Here is a 20,771-nt window from a genome sequence, read left to right as displayed (position 1 = left end):
GTTTTGTCCTGTTAACATAATTATCTGGATAACACGCAATTTTGTCACTTGTCACATGATAACTGGATATGTGACATTTTCACGAATAAGTGAATATGTTGTTGGCAGAAATACGCCACCATTATTAGAATATGCCATAGGTTAACTAACAATTATAGGTATTTTCCTATTTTTGGGATTTGTTGTAACATAAATAAACAATGTTCAACCGTTCTGCGTGGTTAATCATTGATTAAGTTGAAACATTGGGAAGGTACCCGATGATTTGTCGCAATTTAGGTACAGGAAGTTTAAGTATAAAAATGTTGATGATCTGGTGTAAATATATTTGACAAATTTATGACAAATTTGTAATATATTTCGAAATTCATTAAACATCAATGTCATCTTAAAGGGACTTGGTCGTTTCTGAACCAAACACGAGTTAACCTTTCTACCATCTTGGCCGAAACGACTACGTTTTAACGTACTTAACGTTCGTTTTCATGGAGTTTTATAATTAAGGCTGTTTACTTTTAGTACCATATGTTTACAACCGCTTTCAATTTTGAATGGAAAAAAGTGAAGTAATTTCCATGTGATGCATTAGAATATATATTCTTCAGAAACTAAGGCTTCTTAAGAAATACTTATTTTTATACGCTCTTCTGAAAGATGGGAGGTACAATACATGTATTATGGGAACGCCCCTGGCAGGCGGTCAGAAGGACGGGCAGCTTCCACATACTTAGTCCTGAGCATTTTTTCTTCTCGCATGAATGGATTTTAATGTAACTTGGCACAAGTGCCCACTATGTGACAGAGTGACATGCGCAAGAACAGGGCCCTAGGTCTAAGGTCAATGGCCAGAGTTCAGATACAAGAATGACTTTGTCCGGAGCATTTCTTCTTCATGCATGGGATATTGATGTAACATGGCACAAAAGTTCAGCACCATAAGATGCTCATGCTCAAGAACCAGGTCCCTAGGTCTAAGGTCAAAGTCGCACTTGTCAAATGTCAATTCAAGAATGACTTTGTCCAGGGCATTTCTTCTTTATGCTTGGAGAGATTTTGATGTAAACTGGCACAAATGTACAACATCATAAGACATCCTGGATTTAAGAATTATTTCCCTTTGTTTTAGATAGCTTATTCTGCGGGTTTTTTTTTAAATTATTGGCCGTAGGGAAATGACGAGACCAATTTTCTTGTTGAAATCAAAGAGCTATAATATAAAATATAAATGCGTTTTATTCTTCTTTGGTACAACGTGCATGTTACATCTAATTTTTATCTGTGTTTTGACCTATCTCTTCCAGGTAAGGAATTTTATGTTGACAAATTTTACATAGCATCTTTTATCCTTTTTTTTTTTTTTTTTTTTTTTAAAAAAAATTACTTTCCTTTCTTGTTAGTCTGAATAATTTATATTTTGATTTTTTATAACTGCCCAAAAGGTGCTGGTTATTACAGGCATATATTGTGACATTCTGAAACTTTTGTTTTCTTAAATGTCATACGATCTGTCCCTTTAACTCTTGGCTTTTAAGCCTCCGACATGCTTCATGTATTTTAAAGTTGCTATTTAAATTGCAAAGGCCTGCGCATAATATTTAAAAGTTCTGGATTATCAGTTCAGTACGTTTAGAAAGACTTGTTAACTTTATAGATCATTATACGTGTGAACCAAGATGTCAGTGCCTTAAACATACGTAAAATGGACAGAAAAAGAAAGAACTACAGACAAGGTCGGCACGAAGGGGTAAATACAATTTGTTTTTCAGTCACTGTTATTCTGTTAGACTGTTACAGTATTATGCCTGTATCATTTTCGTTCCTGCTAAGGGTTTGTATGTAATTTGTTAAAGTCTGCAAAACAACAACAACAAAAAAAGAAAAAAGAAAAAGAAAAAAAAAATGTGTTTTTTATACAAGTACGTGCGCACGTATTAGTATAAAAACGTCACCGCATTACATACACGAATTATTTATTACGTGCGCACGTAAAAGCTAATACGTGCGCACATATTAGTTTAAAAAACATCTGCATACGTATTGGTATAAAAAAAACATCAGCGCAATTACAAATTTAAAAACATCCATGCATGTATTGGTATAAAAAACATCTTCGTACGTACGTATAAACTTATAAAGTAATACGTGTGCACGTATAAGTTTTTACATGTAAAGATGTTTTTTTTTATTCTAGTACGTGGGCACGTACTAGTATGTGCGCTGATGTTTTTGTACTAGTACGTGCTCACGTATTAGTTATTACGTGCGCACGTATTAGGCTAATATAAAAAACATCTATATCACCTCTTGCCACCGTAATTATGTCTATATCACTTTCGTTCCTGCTATGGGTTTGTATGTAACTTGTAAAAGTCTGCAAAAAACAAAAGCAAAAAAAAAAAATAATAATAATAAACAAAAACAAAAACAAAAAAGAAAAAAAAAGAAAAGAAAAACGAAGTGACTGTCGTGTGTGTTTCATGTACAGAAATTTCTTCACTTTGATCAGTTTGGCTCAGCTATTGCATACATGCATCATTTGAGCCATACCATGTGAAAACCAACATAGTGGCTTTGCGAACAGCATGGATCCAGACCAGCCAGTCTGGTCAGGATTCATGCTGTTCGCTTTCAAAGCCTACAGCAATTAGGGAAACCGTTATCGAACAGCATGGATCCTTACCAGACTGCGCGGATGCGCAGGCTGGTCTGGATCCATGCTGATCGCAAAGCCACTATGTTGGTTTTCCCATGGCACGGCTCATTTAATTTTTTCAGTTTTATTTAATGCTGATATGTTAACCTAATGCTGCTTCAATAATCTAATTAATTTCAGACTTTCATTTTTTGGGAAAATACAAATTACGCTACACAACAACTTAGACATTTTCAAGTTTTGAAAATAAACATTTACAGTTAAATAATTCTCCTACAGTTGATTCTTACACCAGCATATTATGTCAGATCTTGAAATATAAGCTTCACATTGTTTTTAATAATGAAAAAAAAAAAAAAAACAAAAAAACAACAACAATTTTTAAAGCCAGAACACCACTAACGTGTATCTAATTAGAAATGTCATAAACAAATATCATAGCAGATCAGATCTAGTATAAACTGATTGATACCAATCTGTTGTTAAAACATACTTGTCTACTTCAGTCTTTTTCCATATTGTACATATAGTACCATGCATAAGGTACAACAGTTCTTAACATGAGCTGTCCGTAAGACAGCGTGCTCTACTATTCGCTTATTTGACAACAACATGAAAATTAGTCCAAGTATAACAACTTGGTGACCTTGACCTTGGGTATAATAGGCCCAGCCCCTGCCGAAAAAAAAAATCAAACCAATAAAGCTCACGCCGACGCAGGGGCGAGTAAATTGCTGATACATATTTATCTATCAAATTGCGATAAACTCAACGCAGTTTGGTAGTTTACAAAAATGTAGAATAAAAAAAAAACGTTGGATATGTACATATCCAACGCAAAACGGTACTGATAATATTATTTCAAAGATGGAACTTAGTCGCTTATACGACCTTGGCCATAGTTTCAGACAAGCAGGACCATTGGAATACACAATGTAACTTGGCATACATCAAGAGATATTGACGGAACTTGGCACAACTGTTCACAACAATTTAAGGAAACAGACTGTCACAAAATACGCCCGTATAATGCAGGATGAATCACAAATACACATTAAATCTGTCCAAAAGCTAAAGGGAAGTACCTTTTGATGTTGGTCATCAAACTTGTGCGAGATATTATACCCATAAATAGTTTTACCAAGTTTGGTAAACATTGGACAAAAACTGCTCAAGTAAGAGAGTGGAAACTGTCAACATTCGTAATTTTGAGTTATTCGAGAGGTAAAACCTACTGAGATAAACTGATTGATTATCGATCTCGGTCGAGATATAATGCAAATCAGCATTCTGATCATGACTAAGTTTGGTGAATAATGGATAAGAAGTGCTGAAGTTAAAGAGCGGACGCTGTCAATACTTGCGATTTTGAGCAATTAAAGAGGCGTACCTCCAGAACTATTGGGACAATCCGGCTGCTTATCGACCTTGCTTGACATGTTAACATACCAACCAAGCCAGTTTGGTGAATGTTGGATAAGAACTGCTCAAGTTAGATAGCGAACAACTTTTAGAGGCGCCCGTCCGCCGCCCACCCCGCAGGTGTTGTCATAATATGTCTAATACAAATGAAGAAAAAGCCAAAATCCGCGATAAATATTTAGAGAAAATCATTCGCATTTTTACATGTAGATAAATGATAAGATACATGACATTGTATACCTTATTGCGGAGGACGCTTCATTTCTGAGTAAATAATATATTTCAAACCCATCCAAACACACAGAACCCACCGTTTCCATGCGTTGTCTGGGGAAGACCCCATAACACTCCCCGCACGTATACACCAAAATAAAAATCTAAATCCTACGGCGGAGTTTTTTTGAAAATTATTCGAGTTAGCCCACGACCCTAACTTATATTTCTTTTACGTTGTGTTTCAAAGATATTTGTGGTGGACTCTCGAAACCAATCACCTTTCACGAGAAAATCTTGTTTGCCGGAAATATTCATTTTAGGCACCTAAAACACGCACTAAATTCACAGGGTATGTTTATGTTGAATGTTTTAAAAATATCTAGGTGTAGGACCAACATGCCACAGAAATCAACATTTTAATGCTTTAACATATCTCGGTGGATTATCCCTCCAACATCAAAAGCACATTAAAGCAATAAACCAGTAAAATGTTATTGCATAGGAAGCGTCGTTTGAGGCCCCTTTTAACGCCCAGGAATCTACATGTTGGTTGTTTTATACGAAAACTATATCTCGGGAGGGGAACTTCAAACCCCCTCCCTCACCATTTTTATAGAAAACATTTCCTCCTTTTATTTCTCTCTTAAAATGAACAAAGCTCCTGATATAGAAAAAATACCAATATACGTTCAATTCCATGATCTTTAATACATGTTTCATATGTACCCTTACAACGCATTTTGTCGCTACCGAAACTCGGCCCAATTGTGGTAGTGACTACCAAAATGCGTTGCTACCATTTTAAAAGGCAACAAAGCTTATTAATGCAATTAGATTTAGGCAAAGGAACATCCATGTTTACAAACCCATTACAATCATACTCATTCATATGAGATGTCACTCTAAAATGCCAGTTTCTACAATATCTACTACTGTTTAAATAACTGTAAAAAAACAATTTATAATTCCCTCTATTGGCCTGCTCTATCATCAATTTTGAAGAAGACGTGGTTTTGATCACAGACTTACAAAAATAGTTCAACATAATTTGAATATATACCAATGGCGCAGTAATTTACTACGAATTAATATCGTTTTCACGTTTTTTTCGGCGACTGCCGTTATAAGAACGAATTCGTGACCTTGACCGACCCATGCCACGTGACTTCAGTTTGCAAATCAAACTACTTGATAACGCATTATAGATAATTTATCAAAATGAAAGATTTATGCAACACTCTGCCTGATTGGACGAGAGTGTCAATTTGTTTCACTCTGCTGATTGTGCTACGCTGAGTGAAATGTAGACAAAGCGTTTATCCTAAACGACGCTGTTCACAGTTTCAAAGCTAAATTTAGCTCAGTATATTTAGCAAGAATATTGATAAATCTCAAAATGATAAGTAAGTTTAATAAATATGATAAAAACCTGTTCAAATACCAACATATATCAAATTAAAGAAAGAGCTGAATACGGTCTGCGTATCATATGAATAAGGGTGTGATAAGAGTCTTCTATGTAGAGAAGTGCTTTTTAAAAGATTTTCCTTGTTACAATTGTCGTCTGTATAAGAATAGGTTTCTTGCTTTTGTGACTTATTCAGATTGCATATTAAAATGAGTACTTGTTGCGCGAGTAGATCTTTATTCAAATGCAGGACAAATCTCTTGATATACGGCGTATATATATAACGTACCGACAGCGCGCAACCGTAGATCAACCGACATAATGGCTGAGGCGAACAAATTTTTTCTTTGATTTTCCCCCCAAACAAAATATTTAAAATTGTAAGATCATAAAACATTTTCATTATTAACTTTATTAAAAACAATTAATTTTAGTAATAACCAAACTGAAGTAAATGTGGTATTTTGTCAGTAAGGACTAAATAGATCGCGTGGGGGTGGATTTTTTTCTCGCATGTAATAACAAAACACTTGAAATAAAATTTGACACTCTTGGCCTTAGACCTAGGGACATGGTTCCTGCGCATTATAATCGGTCTCATGGTGGTGAAAATTTGTGCCAAGTAACATCAAAATCCCTCCATACAAGGGCTAAAAATTGTCACTGCAAAAAATATTTGAAGACAGAAATTTAAACGTCCGTGGTACTGATGATACTGTATTAAGTATAGATAAAATGGGGAAAATGAGCTGCAAACCTTGTTCAAAATTGATCATGAGTGAAACATTTGATTGCCTTTAGTAGCCCTTATAAGCTGTTTACCTTCTAAATATGAAAATAAAAAAGATATAATCTATTAATTTTTTTAGCGAATAATAATCAATCAAGAGTCAAACACCACATGAAACACACACCGGGTACGTGAGTAGAGAAAACTAAAGAATGCAATTTCATAATTTTTCGAACAAGGAAGTAGACTTTAATTAATTCAAATTAAATGATTCGTCGACAGGTGCACGTGGAAATGGTGGGAACTAATTAAGAGTATAGCAACTGCTTAACGTACTTGTATTTAGCCATTTGAAACTACCCTAGGGTAAACTTAAGTTTTAGTTTTTTTTATGCCACATATACCTTGGTTTATCATCAAGAATATACCAAACTGTTCATAATAAGCAGAAAAAAAGTTGAAGAGAGGTTATTTTTTTTTATTGAACAACACATTTTGTCCTATACTACATGTACTTTGACTGTTTTATGTTCTATTTTGTAGAAGTTACCAAGCTTCTATTTCAAAAGTATTTTGTCATTACTTTTTATGATTACCGTGCGTCTAACATATTTCTAAAGGTACTCCGGGAGTTAAAAGTGTTACAATCAATGTACATTTTGAAAAGTGCAAATGATTGCAACATGAAAGTAGAGCTGTCAAAATGACAAAAAACAAAAAACAAAAAAAAAAACACACACACACACACACACACACACACACACAAAAATGCAATATTAAAGGATACAAAAGTTAATCAGTTGTCATTTCCCGGAGTACCTAGGTAAAAAAAGTTAGACACACAACAAAAACAAATTTAGGGAAGAGGAAGTTTGATATTTTCTACAAACTATATAGAATGTGGATAGTCGAACAACAACAACAACAATTACTTTTATTTAAGTCAGGTCACATAATGTAACAGTATGACTGAATAAAGTAAATAAAGTGTGGGTTTTGTCGTTATAGCAATAATACAATTAGATAGTTTTCTGTAATGAACATGGGAGCAGTTATTTTGTCATCGAAATACATGTGTTGTAAGACAAAATACATGTTACCGAAAAAAGGTGACCTTTACAGAATTTTTTTCTACCTTTGCTGAACAATTCTGTATACAAATATGTTATGAATATTACGAATCTGTCGGGTAAAATTTCCAACATAGAATTTACCCGATTGGTGGTCTCAGAGGATCTACATTATCATTAAAATATGACAGAAGGTTACTGTAAACTTATGTTGCCGGGTAATCAAGTCGGTAATTGCTAGATGTAACAAGGGCTTGTATTTTCTTTTATATATCTTATATATGTATGAATGCTTGTGAAAGAGACACGAATAAATAATTAGATAATTGAGCCGCGCCATGAGAAAACCTACATAGTGGCTTTGCGACCAGCATGGATCCAGATCAGCCTGCGCATCCGCACAGTCTTGTCAGGATCCATGCTGTTCGCTAACGGTTTCACTAATTGCAGTAGGCTTTGAAAGCGAACAGCATGGATCCTGATCAGACTGCACGGATGCCCAGGCTAGTCTGGACACATGCTGGTCGCTAAGCCACTATGTTGGTTTTCTCATGGCGTAGCTCATATTATCAATTCAATCTAGACCAATCTCATTTATTTTTGAAATACCCTTGATATACCTGCAGATCAAAAGTTACAGGTTTTTACAGTTTGGATAGGATGTTGTGAAATACTTAAAATTGTACATATCATGTTCAATTATTAATTCATACATTAAGGGTACATTTCAAAAGAGAAAAGTAGATGTTATCTTTACATCGTCGTAATGTTATGTGGTAATAAAAAAACGACAAAAAAAACGACTAAAAAATAACATCAACAACAACAACAACAACAAAACACTTCCCCGCTCCCCACCCCCTCTCCAAAAAAAAACAACAACAACAACAAAAAAAAAAAAAAAAAAAAAAAAAAAAAGCAGCTGAATAAATAAGCCCTTATTCATTGTAGTTACCTATATCATCTATAAGTGGCGACGAACTCATATTGATATATTGATATCAAGTGTCATGAAAACGCTTCTGACATATAAAACTAAACTCCAATATCATTACTGCAAATAAATGCATGTTTTTTTCAGATAAGTGTTTACTATTTACTTTTTTCTGAGTAGCAATAAGTTCTTTTTGTTGAAAACAACAACAAGAACAACAAAATCAACACTGAAATAAATGTACAACCAGTTCGCACAACTAACAACAAAACAACAACAACAACAACAACAAAACCCGGAGCAAAACTTACGCATGATTGATTGTTGATATTATGCCAGTTTACATTTTTCAAAGGTACAGGTGACTTGTTGTTTGATTTACTTTTCTTCTTCAAATGTAAGGCTAAGCATGTGACAGACGGTAACTTCAAGTGTCAAAGTTTATTGGCAAATTGGCATAAATATTATGCCTTTGGCCATTACTGTGAGCTTGTCTTGCCAGGTACAAAAGTCGACTTTTGCTATGTTCAGGGGACGTCCTAAAGCTTGAACTATCTTTTATATATCTTGGATATGTATGAATGCATTCGAAAGAAACTCGAATGAATAATTAAATATCAATTCAGTCAAGGCCAACATAATTCAATTTTGAAATACCCTTAAAACACATACACATCACAAGTGTTTTAAATGCCTCGTTGAATTGTTGTGAAATACTTTAAATCGTGCTGATCTCGTTTTAGTGTATTTTTTGCTAATTTGAATAATCAAGGGGGACATTATCAAAGAAAAAGTAATTTGCTTTCGCTAAGTCAAAAATTAAGTCCTAGTTTTATGAAACAAATATTATGGTCAATATAATAGTTGAAAGAAGTTGAAAAAAAAAAATACAAAAAAGACACATCGATAGATAAAAGGATTCTCTTTAATTAATCGATTTTAGTAATATTGTGTCAATGGGACGACCAAATTACAAAAAATATGTCTCTGATATGTAAAACAAAACTCCAAAATTAATATTATATCTTTTAATAAACGAAACTAAAGCAAATGCTGTACACAATTGATTCTACCATTGGGACCAGTGCAAATCATGATCAGCCTGCACAACCGAGCTGTCAGTTCAAGATCTGCACTATTAGGCAGTCGTTTTTTTTTTTTGGTATGCACCCCCTTTAAAAGTAAATGGTACTACCCAAATTGAAAAATGGACAAGTTCATTATAGAAATTTAGCAGGGTATTGGTAAAAATTGTCTTTCTGTGTCACATTAATGCCACATTTTGATATAGCATTTTTTTGAAAAACCACACCAACTATCAATTTATTTCAATTTAATATACACCTCCATAAATCATCTTAGTTTGCTAATTTATGTATTATTTTGCATATACTTTGGATGGTATTCTCTCATTAGCATATTTAATTTTCAGTGCAACCGTATGATGCGATGGCAAACTTTTATTCGCCTTGATATTATTTCATTTTCAAATAAGTCACTGAAGTAAATCAAACTACTTTCTATCATGTAGATTTCAGTTCACTTTTCCCTTGTTTACAATATCGTTTTATTAACAGTTTTACTTATATATTGAGTGTAGTACATAGTTGTTTTCACGTGATTTCTTTGACTGATATGCGAATATGGAACACCGTTTTTAGCAATATAGTTTGCATAAGTAATTTTCAGGCAACAATTTATTAATAATAGTAAAACAAATCTGGTTTGGATACTGTTTTAAATAGATATTGTTCATGAATAGCAATAAACTATTGTTTTCATTTTGAAAACTAATTTCATTTTTGTCAGTGCCCGTAATTTTCCGGAAAAATCGTGAATATTTTAATGCGCAGTACTTACCAACATCCAGAATACTTAAATCACCAACCATAACAAAAATTCTGGGCGCACTAGTTTTATCTATAGAAAGCCATGTCATATGATCTTGATTATATATGTGTATATTTTGGCATCCCTTGGTTAAAGTTTTCTGTAGAAGAAGTTTCGCATAGATACGTCTCACAAGAACCAAAATGCCCAAGCTGCAAACTTAAGTAGACACTAAAACATTCGAACAATGAAAGTAAGGCAAGTGTACTAAATGCCATGTAAAATATATGCAGGTAAACCATGAAACGTTTAGAAAGTTTAGAAGAAGACCACGGGTGCTTCCTTCGGGCATAACTTGAGCCATGCACTGGTACCTTGATAAAGCCATAAAGTCATGAATTGTTCACAAAGCCAGCTTGATGGCTTATTCTTATAAAAAAAAAATAGACACCTCGTGCAGGGTTTTGAACATACAAAGATACGAGCAGATACAAGCTACAGACCATATCTCAAAGTTATGCTTGATCCGAATTATGGACAATTACCGAACAAATCTATTGTGCGAGCAAGTTTCTACGGCAATGTCCGAGAGTTATTTTTTCTACAAACATACCAACATAACACTATGTATGTGCATTGAACATCGATGTACTCATTTTATGCATGTCGGAAAATTTATTTGCACTAAAACAGTTGTAAGAATTATTATAGACGTGGTAAGACTGATATTAATTTTGCCAATATGGTTGCTAGTAGTAAAAGTTATATGAAAGTTTTGAATAAGAAATGTAGATTGTTTAAAGATAGGGTTAATAAGGAACTTATAAATCTTTGCTCTTCTGATCCTAAAGCTTTTTGGGGTTCGCTTAATAGATATTGTAATAAACGCAAAAATACAATGTCGAAGATTTCTAAAGAGGTTTTTTTTTCAAACATTTAGTGAAGTTGAATCAATCCAGTTCCGGTGAAGATTCTGAACATTTACAAGATATTAATATTGAAAATATTACTTGTAATAATGAAGTGTTGAATAAGTATTTTAATGTTCAAGAAATACGTAGTGTAGTTAGAAAACTGAAAAACAATAAAAGCCCATCAGTTTTTGATAATATTTTAAATGAATATTTGAAGTATGCGAATAGTGAATCTTTTCTATCTTTATTGTGTCAACTATTCAATATAATATTGGCTTCTGGTATTTTTCCAGATGTGTTGAGCTGTGGTATCATTTTGCCAATTTACCAAAACAAAGGTGATACCTCTGATCCTAACAACTACAAAGGCATTACTATTCTTTGTTGTCTGCGTAAATTGTTCACCAATGTGTTAAAAACAAGATTCTAACACGATCCGATTCATTTTTCTATTAAACAAAGAAGGCTGGAAACAGTAAATTATTAAACAACAATTCACTGTTCTGACGTCACAACTATTACGTCATAGCGTCAAGCGGCATAGCGGAGCGCTGGAAAAGAACCCGATTGAAAACGGGCAAATATTTAATGCATGCCGACAAGGGTGTACTTTAAAGTCCATGATAACGTGTTAGAATCGAAATAATATATCTCATTTAGTGATTTGCTCTTGAATAAATCACTGTTTGTCGTTCAGATGCGTAGCATTATATCACTCGGGCTGCGCCCTCGTGATATAATTCCTTCGCATCTGAACTCCAAACAGTGATTTATTCAGCGACAAATCACCGATGAGATATATTATTTCTTAACTTAATAATTTTCTTGAAAGTCATAATTTACTAAATGAAGAACAGGCTAGTTTTCGTAAACAGTATAGCACAATTGATCATATTTTTTCATTAAAACTTCTGGTTGATTTTTATTTGAGTTCAAATAAGAAATTGTTTTGTGCCTTTGTTGATTATAAAAAAGCTTTTGACTCTGTAAATCGAGTCCATCTCTGGCAAAAGTTGTTAATGTATAATATTGACGGTAAATGTTTGAAAATAATTTATAATATGTATAGTAAAGCTAAATCCTATGTTAAGGTCAATAATGACTTGTCAAATTTTTCATACTGGCGTCCATTAAGGTGAAAATTTGTCACCTGTGTTATTTTCAATATTTTTGAATGATTTAAAGAGAATTCCTATAGTTTTTTTCCTTTCATAGATTTTTTTTAATTCACATATATGATAGGAAAATTTGTGCTGAAAACAATGAACAAATAAAAACAATAGGTCACCAGGCTTGTTTTTGTGAAAAATTGTTTTGAGCACACCCACTGTTGCTGAAACTGCCAGCGATTTTTCAACATTTTTATAATTTTCTGCTTTTTTATAAATACCAACCAAAATATACATCAAGACAGCACAATACGGTTTTTTCTTTTTACAGTTTTTATTATATACTTATTTGATATTATAGTCATATTTGTAATACTCTATCCTTACAATAATGGGTACAAATGACAAACAAATATTGTTTCATATTTACTTTTAGAACTTTTTTCAATTAAAAATATCCATAGTAAGAATATGTTTTTAAATTTTGAAAAAACTCTTTCATAGAATTTTTTCCTGTTTTTTTTGTGTATAGATAATTGTATTGTGAGCATAAAAATGGCTAAAATGTATAGATCACCAGGCTAAATTTAATGTTAAGACCGCTAGAATACAACACCTGTTCGGACAGAAAATGGCGCGAATCTGGCCAAATTGATTACATGTATGTCTGCTGGAAATTAAAAAAATAGTTTAAAAATTCTGAATTCCTTCTATAATTGAATACATAATAACCTGAAAGGTGATATTGTCTTATCAGTACTAAGTCAATTATCTTACATTATATGAACAACACTGTCTTTGTACTAAAATGCGATGTGAAAACACAACCACAAAAATAGCAAGATACCTGTCAGGCATGATACTTGTCAATACAACATAAACCACTATCAACATTTGATTACTGATAAAACTTATCAAAAATGTTATTTCATTCAAGATTCCTCATATTTAAGATTGTCTGTAACATGTTTCAACCAATGTTGACTTCAGCTCAGTTTTTCATAGAAAGTGTTGGCTGCGCAGAAAGATGCGCATAAAAAACTATAGGAATTCCCTTTAACTCAGTTCATGTCTGCAAAATATGAAGGTTTAGTTAAAATGTCTAAAGCAACTTTTGAAAGTCTCAGTGATGACACTGTTGATGTATATTTAAGGCTATTTTTGTTATTGTACGCAGATGACACTGTTTTATTTGCAGAAAGCTTTAGATGCTATGTTTGAATATTGTGAGTTATGAGATTTATATGTTAACGAAGCTAAATAAACTAAAATAGTTATATATCGTAAAGCTAAACGTAGCAAAAGAGCATTCAGTTTCATGTATAACGGTAAGCAGTTAGAAATTATTGATGATTTTTCGTATTTGGGCATTCTTTTTAATTACAATGGTAAATTTGATAAAAATAAGAAAAACCTAGTCGATCAGGCACGTAGAGCCATGTTTTCAGTTATCTAGAAAAGCCGCAAACTCAGCTTGAGTACTTCAATTCAGATACATTTGTTTAATTAATACTGTAGTTGTTTCAATACTGTTATACGATAGTGAGGTTTGGGGTACGGAGCGGATAAGTATAACACTTCGGTTTTGTAAATTGATTCTAAATTTGAAAACTACAACTCCTAACTGTATGATTTATGGAGAGCTGGGTTTACAGCCTTTAGCATTACAAGTTAAGGCTCGTGTATTATGTTATTGGTGTAAAGTAATTAATTCAGGTAGTGACAAGATTTGTAAATTGTTGTACAATACAATTTTCTATTTGCATATGAATGGTACACACACTTCTTCCTGGATTTCTTTTGTAAAAAATACACTAGTCTTGATGAACTTGGAATTTCTGAATATTTTCATGCTAGGTACATAGATATTAATTGTTTCAATACAACTGTAAAAAGTATGTTGAAAGATCAGTTTTTGCGAAATTGGCATGATAGTGTTGTCACTTCACCAAAATGTTTAGTCTATCGTACTTATAAAAAGAATTTGATTTGGTTTTGAGGAGTGTCTTGATATATTACCTTCTAATTTAAGTAAGTATTTGTGTAAATTTAGAACTATGAACCATTTGTTGCCAATAGGAAAAGGTAGGCACTTGCATATAGAGCGCAGTCAAAGAGTCTGTCACCTCTGTCCGAAGCAGGTACTAGGTGATGAATTTCAGTGTCTTTTGGAATGCAGTAACTTCAAATCCATTAGAAAGGAGTTTATTCCCAATAATTTTACTACTCATCAACTTGATAACCTCATGAATAGTAAAGATAACAGTTTACTTGTTAAATTAGCACTGTTTTGTAAAGTTTTAATGTCAAATTTTAAATAGCTCATTCTCCAGATTCAGTATTGTTTTTTTTAGTATTTATGATTCGAGTAACTACTTTACTTGTAAACACGTACAGATGATATCAACATGCTTCAGTTTTGGGTATAAAGTTGTATATTAAGATTATGTAGAAATTAATTATAACATATCATTGTTTTTTTTTCGATCTCTGGTGTAACATGTAAATGTTTTGGACCCCCATTATTGAGGTTTATATGCAGTATAAGGGAGAACATTAAGTATTCAAGTCAATTAATAAGCAATATTTGGGGGAGTATACTCTGCCATTATTTCTGCATTAGTAGTTTTTGAGTTGTCTCCCTTTCATCTTTGGTTATTTTAGTGTGATTGGTCCAATTCATTTTTTTTTCATAGTCAGACATTGTACCGCATTTTGTACAACATTTTGCACAATATTTTGTACAATATTGATTTGTGACTGTTTCATTATTTCACTTTGCTTTATCCACATGCATATAATATGCCATGGATTATAAATAAATCTGAAATCTGAAATCTGTTTCAGTGTAAGTATGAAAGTGTAACTATAAGCGTTTAAATATAAACAAATTTAAATCGTTTGTAACTGGAAACACTAACGGCACTATAATATATTGTGTAGCTATACATTGTCTCTGCATATGTTGAGTACGATTTATGTGTAATGTAACGATTTTTAATATTTTATATGCATATGTGGAACAAATATATAAGTTTGTGTTGATATAAATTCATACTCAGCTAGTTAAAACAATAAAAATGACACCTTCTACGCATACTGTACTTTACCAGATGATCAGTTAATGAACCCTTAATCATTTTACTTTAGTGCTACAGTTTTGGCTAGTTTAGAATATCCTATTGCTGTCTATTCTTTGTAGAAGGTCCTCTGTGCTTATACATGCTCTTTTTAAAGCCGGTTTATATCAACACAATGTTTTTATGTGCATCTGTTCACAACGAAGCACTGGCCCCGAGGGCTATTTATGAGAAAATATTAGTCTAGAGTGAACTAAGTGTTGACTAAAAAAGGGCAATATCTATTTTGCAGAACAATACCGTAACAAATATATATTTTCACATATCTGGGCGAAAAATACCGCCACAAAGGAGCTGGAAACTAGTGACCTTGGATGCCGCCCATAGTTTTTGTCACGTGACTTTCTATTGCTGTTTTGATCAATTTACATGTTCACATAGGTCTATGGCTTATTGCATCAGAAGTAGATTCTACTTCTTCTTCATCATATTTTGAACCACTGCATTATATGGTGACATATTTCTGCCTTCGAAAACTGGTTGATTTCTTGACAATTAAAATGACTTTCTCAAACAGCTTTTATAGTCAAAGATTTTCATGAAAGTTATTTGGTATTTCCATGCAGATATATGCCAGCATCTGAAACACCTATTTGTAGAATTTAATCTTAATATTTCTGGTAAATTGCAGAACAGAGACCACTATCCGTACAAAGACGGTTATCATGGAAGAGATCCGTACCAAGACGGTGACTATGACAACGGATCTTATGTTCCTGACGGCTATTGGCAGGGTGCTGGAATCAGATATCCATCTACATACAGAGCTCCGTATGTCAAGGAGCCTCCATATGGTGTATTTCGACCAAGGTAATATCAATAACAAAATGAATTTACAAGACGTTCCTTGTTTAGATAGCTTTTCAGAGCTAAAAAGTGCTTTGTTTTAGACCATGTTATCAATTTGTCCTCATTTTAATAACACTTGCCTTCTCCACCTGTCTGTGAATTCGAATTTAGCTTTTTGCCCCTCAAACGCTTAATTTCAGAATTTAATGAAACTTTACAGGTGTAACTGGAACGAAGCCTAGTTGTGCATGTCAATTACTCGTATCTATAGCTCTGACTGTTTTTGCAGATTTTTGCTCCTTCGAGGTATTTTTAGATAAATTTTGACCGGAATTCTCTTACATTATTGTTGTAATTTGAAAGAAACACCATCCCCTGTCAAGATATCAGTCAAAGTTTACAGGCGTAATTATTACAGCTAAGTTGTTCATATTGGCATATAGCGATATATTATTGGCACGTCCCGCCTGAGTTATAATCCATATTGAGCCGTGCCATGAGAAAACCAACATAGTCGCTTTGCGACCAGTCATGATCCAGACTAGCCTAGGCCAGGATCCATAGCAGTTGTAAAGTTACTCATACTCAAATAGGATTTTGATCAAGTGAACAAGCAGGTCCTGAGACCCTGACCAGCTTTGGAACCATTTCCGGTGAACACTAAGACGTTTCTCAGGCTGGGCACGAATTGATACGTTTTCATGACCACAGATGACCCTCATGATTTTGAAGGTACAGTACATCAAAGTAAGGTCGTGTACCAGGCTGAACACGTAAATGGTTTCCGCCTTAAACTCAAGAATCGCTTCCTTTGTAGTAAGAAAATTACATATGTCGTGCCATGACCGCGTCATTGTCCATGATTATTTTGAATACATAGGTCAAAAGTCAATGGGCACAGAAATATTAAGTTCTGACTTGTGTAAAATATAGTGTAAGCTCTGATAAGTTTGGTGTAGTACGAAAATCTATCGGGGTTCCTTGACCACGATTTTTTGTTTCTTTCAATAACCCCACCAGTGAGTCAAACTCGATATAAAGCATCAGATAGGAAAACTGAAACTACCGATCAATGTCCAAAACACCCCGGACTTAGGTTTTGACTATTGTTTGTACATGACATCATCTAGTGCCACTACTAAGATTATTCAGTTATCATTCTTAGGTTCACAATATGCTCACCCATGGTAAGATCACATGTTACATAACCTATATATGGAAAACTGAAACATACCCTTGTACAAACAAAGACACTGATATTTGTAACTGTAGCATCATCTAGTGTTCCTGACCACAGTTCAAATATCCCTAGTCAAATAGGACCGCCCCAGGTCACATGTCATCAAGACTAAATGAAAAACTAGAAATTCTTTTAGGTAAAATGCAACCTTGCACAGGTTGAGTTTCCTTGATCTTGATAATAACCTTAAATTTCAATAGTTTTGTAGTACAGCATTAACTTTACCACTTACAAAAAGTGAACGAAAAAAAAAATAACGAATATGTACCTAGTGACCACTTAATTTTTCAATGTAGAGCTTAAATTTGACTCATTATATTTTCTAGTACAAAATGAAACAGTTATGATTCTTTGAATGTGAACCAGTACCTACTTTCTTACATTTCTGAGCTACAGATCTCAAAGTTTGGACCAAGGTCATAGTTTGTTCTAATTGTAATTTAACATTGAAGAATTATACCGAATTACCTACGTTTACAAAAATCTCACGCAAACCTCAATTTTAGCATGCGATGTCCGTGTGAAACGGATTTACCTTGGAATTGATCTAGTAGACATATTTCACATTTCCATCAGCCATCAGCTCATTTGCGACCATCATCTGCCTGGTTTTTACCAATGAACATTGTTGATTTCATGACCTGAGCTCGCGCATTCGCTTTCGGTCATCCCGATCCATCGTGAATCGCGTTAGTTAAAGAAGGTCAAGGTCAGATTAACCAGAATGGTGAACTTTTGACAGGAGCATATAATTTTTGTACCTTTGACAAACTGAATGCATCAGGGGACATTTCTATTCGCGATTTAATTACATTTAGTAATAGCTACTCTCAACAAATGTCTAAGAAAATTGATTCTCGAAATATTTTTCAATTCCCTCGGGAGAAAACTTTTGCCATAGGCCTAATAGGCAGTAACACTGAAGGTTCTTTTACAACAAATGATCTTATTTTGAAGACGTAACCCATATTTACCCCGATTTACTGAAAAGTGTAGTGTCTCAGTTTTACCATTGTTCCAGTTACCCCATTTTACCCTAGCACAAAATTAGTTTTCTCGATTGAAAAAAATGTTACTTTTTTCGTGACTGTTTAAAGATAAAATGTGTAAAATGAATACAATTTCATCATCCATTATATCGGTTTCTATAATTGAATTGCATTTGTATATGGAAGCCCTGGATGGACAATTGATTCCCGTACTTCCGACTTCTGACTTCTAACTTTTGCACTTCTCACTTCCAACTTCTTGACTTCCTACTTCCTACTTCTAAATTCCGCACTTCTGACTTCTAACTTCCACACTTCTGACTTCCAACTTCTGATTTCCAACTTCCACACTTCTTACTTCCGACTTCTTGACTTCTTACTTCCTTCTTCTAACTTCCAATCTTCTGATTTCTAACTTCAAAGTTCCTGACTTTCAACTTCTGATTTCCAACTTCAGCACTTCTTACTTCCGACTTCTTGACTTCTTACTTCCCTCTTCTAACTTCCGCACTTCTGACTTCTAACTTCCGCACGTCTGACTTCTTACTTCCTGACTTTAGACTTCTGATTTTCAACTTCCACACTTCTTACTTCCGACTTCTTGACTTTTTACTTCCCTCTTCTAACTTCCGCACTTCTGACTTCCACACTTCCGACTTCTAACATCCTGACTTCCAACTTCCACACTTCCAATTTTCCTTCTTTGGAAGTCAGAAGTAAGAAGTGTGGAAGTTGGAAGTCGGAAGTAAGAAGTCAGGAAGATGGAAGTCAGAAGTGCGGAAGTTTGAAGTCGGAATTCAGGAAGTTAGAAGAAGGAAGTAAGAAGTCGGAAGTAAGAAGTGTGGAAGTTGGAAATCAGAAGTCGTAAGTAAGGAAGTTGGAAGTCAGAAGTGCGGAAGTTAGAAGTCAGAAGTGTGGAAGTTAGAAGTAGGAAGTAAGAAGTCAAGAAGTTGAAAGTGAGAAGTGCAAAAGTTAGAGGTCAGAAGTGGGAAGTACGGAAATCAATTGTCCCTCCAGGCTTGCTTCCATATTTGTATGATAGTGTATGTTATCTATGAAATAAAATCAAAAAAAGAAGAAGAATAAAAAAGAAGTTCAATAGCTGTTGGCTAAGATACGCGCCAAAAGATTTCCGTAAAAAGCCGGGGAATGCCGAAGTTGCTTACGGAGAAAACGTATTTTGCCGAGTATCACTACGAGTCCATTTACGAATACTGGAAAGCAGTCGTCTAGTCAATGGTTCTATCGAGACACTTGACCATTAACGAAGTAATGCCGAGAGGGGGCCTCAAGCTGTTTTCCTGGGTTTAAATATGATCTGAAATTTAGCTGCTATATATAAAACTTCTTCTATTATTGTCTTCTCTAAGGTTACTTATTAAGGCATGACTAGGTTAAGGCATTCTTGATTCTTGTTGATTCTATTTATTTCGAAGTCTATTTTGAATTCAAATCCACCAGTCTTCACTTAAATCATTTAACTTTTGTTGTAACCTTAGTCATCTTGTTACTATTTATATTTTCAGTAGTTCGATCGCGAGTACAGACAGTGATTTAAGAACACCATCAAGAAAACGTAGATCTAAATATATGATCATAGCCATCATACTTACAGTGGTACTTGTTGCCGCTATTGTTGGAGCTATACTAGCAGCAACCTTGCCCTTAGGATCAGGTTAGTGCGCATGTCCATAAGACATATAATCTTGTAAATTATACATTTTATAAAATCCCGTTCATAATGAGGGCAACACAAAGCCACGTAAACTATCTTATTATTGTGTCTTCAAATAACCTTTCACGATGTCATTCTGAAAAACAGAACCAATATTGCCGCTGCTCATACGCAGTCGTGGAGTTAAACATACAAGTTCTAACGATGTCTGTATTAAAATTGTGCCGACTTTTGGTTACAAAATCCTGGTCAAAAGTATGTTTGGTGAATATTTGATTAATTCGCATAAACTGTTATTTTTAGATGTGTGCATGTACATAGGTTCTTTGAATTACAAATATCATTAAACTGCACATTCCAAGTGACCTTAAACGATATCTTTGCTTAAAAAAGTACAATCTGCTTGTGATTTTATGTTCCTACATTTCATCCTTAGACAGGAAAACAGAATTCGTTGAAAGTTTCATGTACGATTGGTTTTTGAAATATTTACGTTTTCAAAATTGAGTATAAAGGCAGATCGAAGTTAATTGGTCAGTGAATTGGTCCTTTTCATATTTCAGAGGAAGCTGCTCAACCTAAAACTGTTGAAAGAATTGGCAAGTACACTTTTGTTTCAAGTTACTAGCGCAACACAGTTATGATAAGCATC

General features: G+C 33.8%; 1 protein-coding gene across 1 annotated transcript; it reads left to right on the top strand.

Moving 5' to 3' along the window:
• The first annotated feature begins 1,556 nt into the window (after nt 1-1,556).
• Nucleotides 1,557-20,747, top strand: LOC128557997 (uncharacterized). Its single transcript, XM_053546710.1, has 4 exons — nt 1,557-1,744; nt 16,058-16,236; nt 19,971-20,119; nt 20,683-20,747. The coding sequence occupies exons 1-4, from the start codon at nt 1,700-1,702 to the stop codon at nt 20,745-20,747; spliced, it is 438 nt and encodes a 145-aa protein (XP_053402685.1). The 5' UTR covers nt 1,557-1,699.
• The last annotated feature ends 24 nt before the right edge of the window (nt 20,748-20,771 follow it).

This window comes from Mercenaria mercenaria, chromosome 6, assembly GCF_021730395.1.
Source record: "Mercenaria mercenaria strain notata chromosome 6, MADL_Memer_1, whole genome shotgun sequence".
Taxonomy (NCBI): domain Eukaryota; kingdom Metazoa; phylum Mollusca; class Bivalvia; order Venerida; family Veneridae; genus Mercenaria; species Mercenaria mercenaria.
This window is presented reverse-complemented; position numbering and strand designations above follow the sequence as displayed.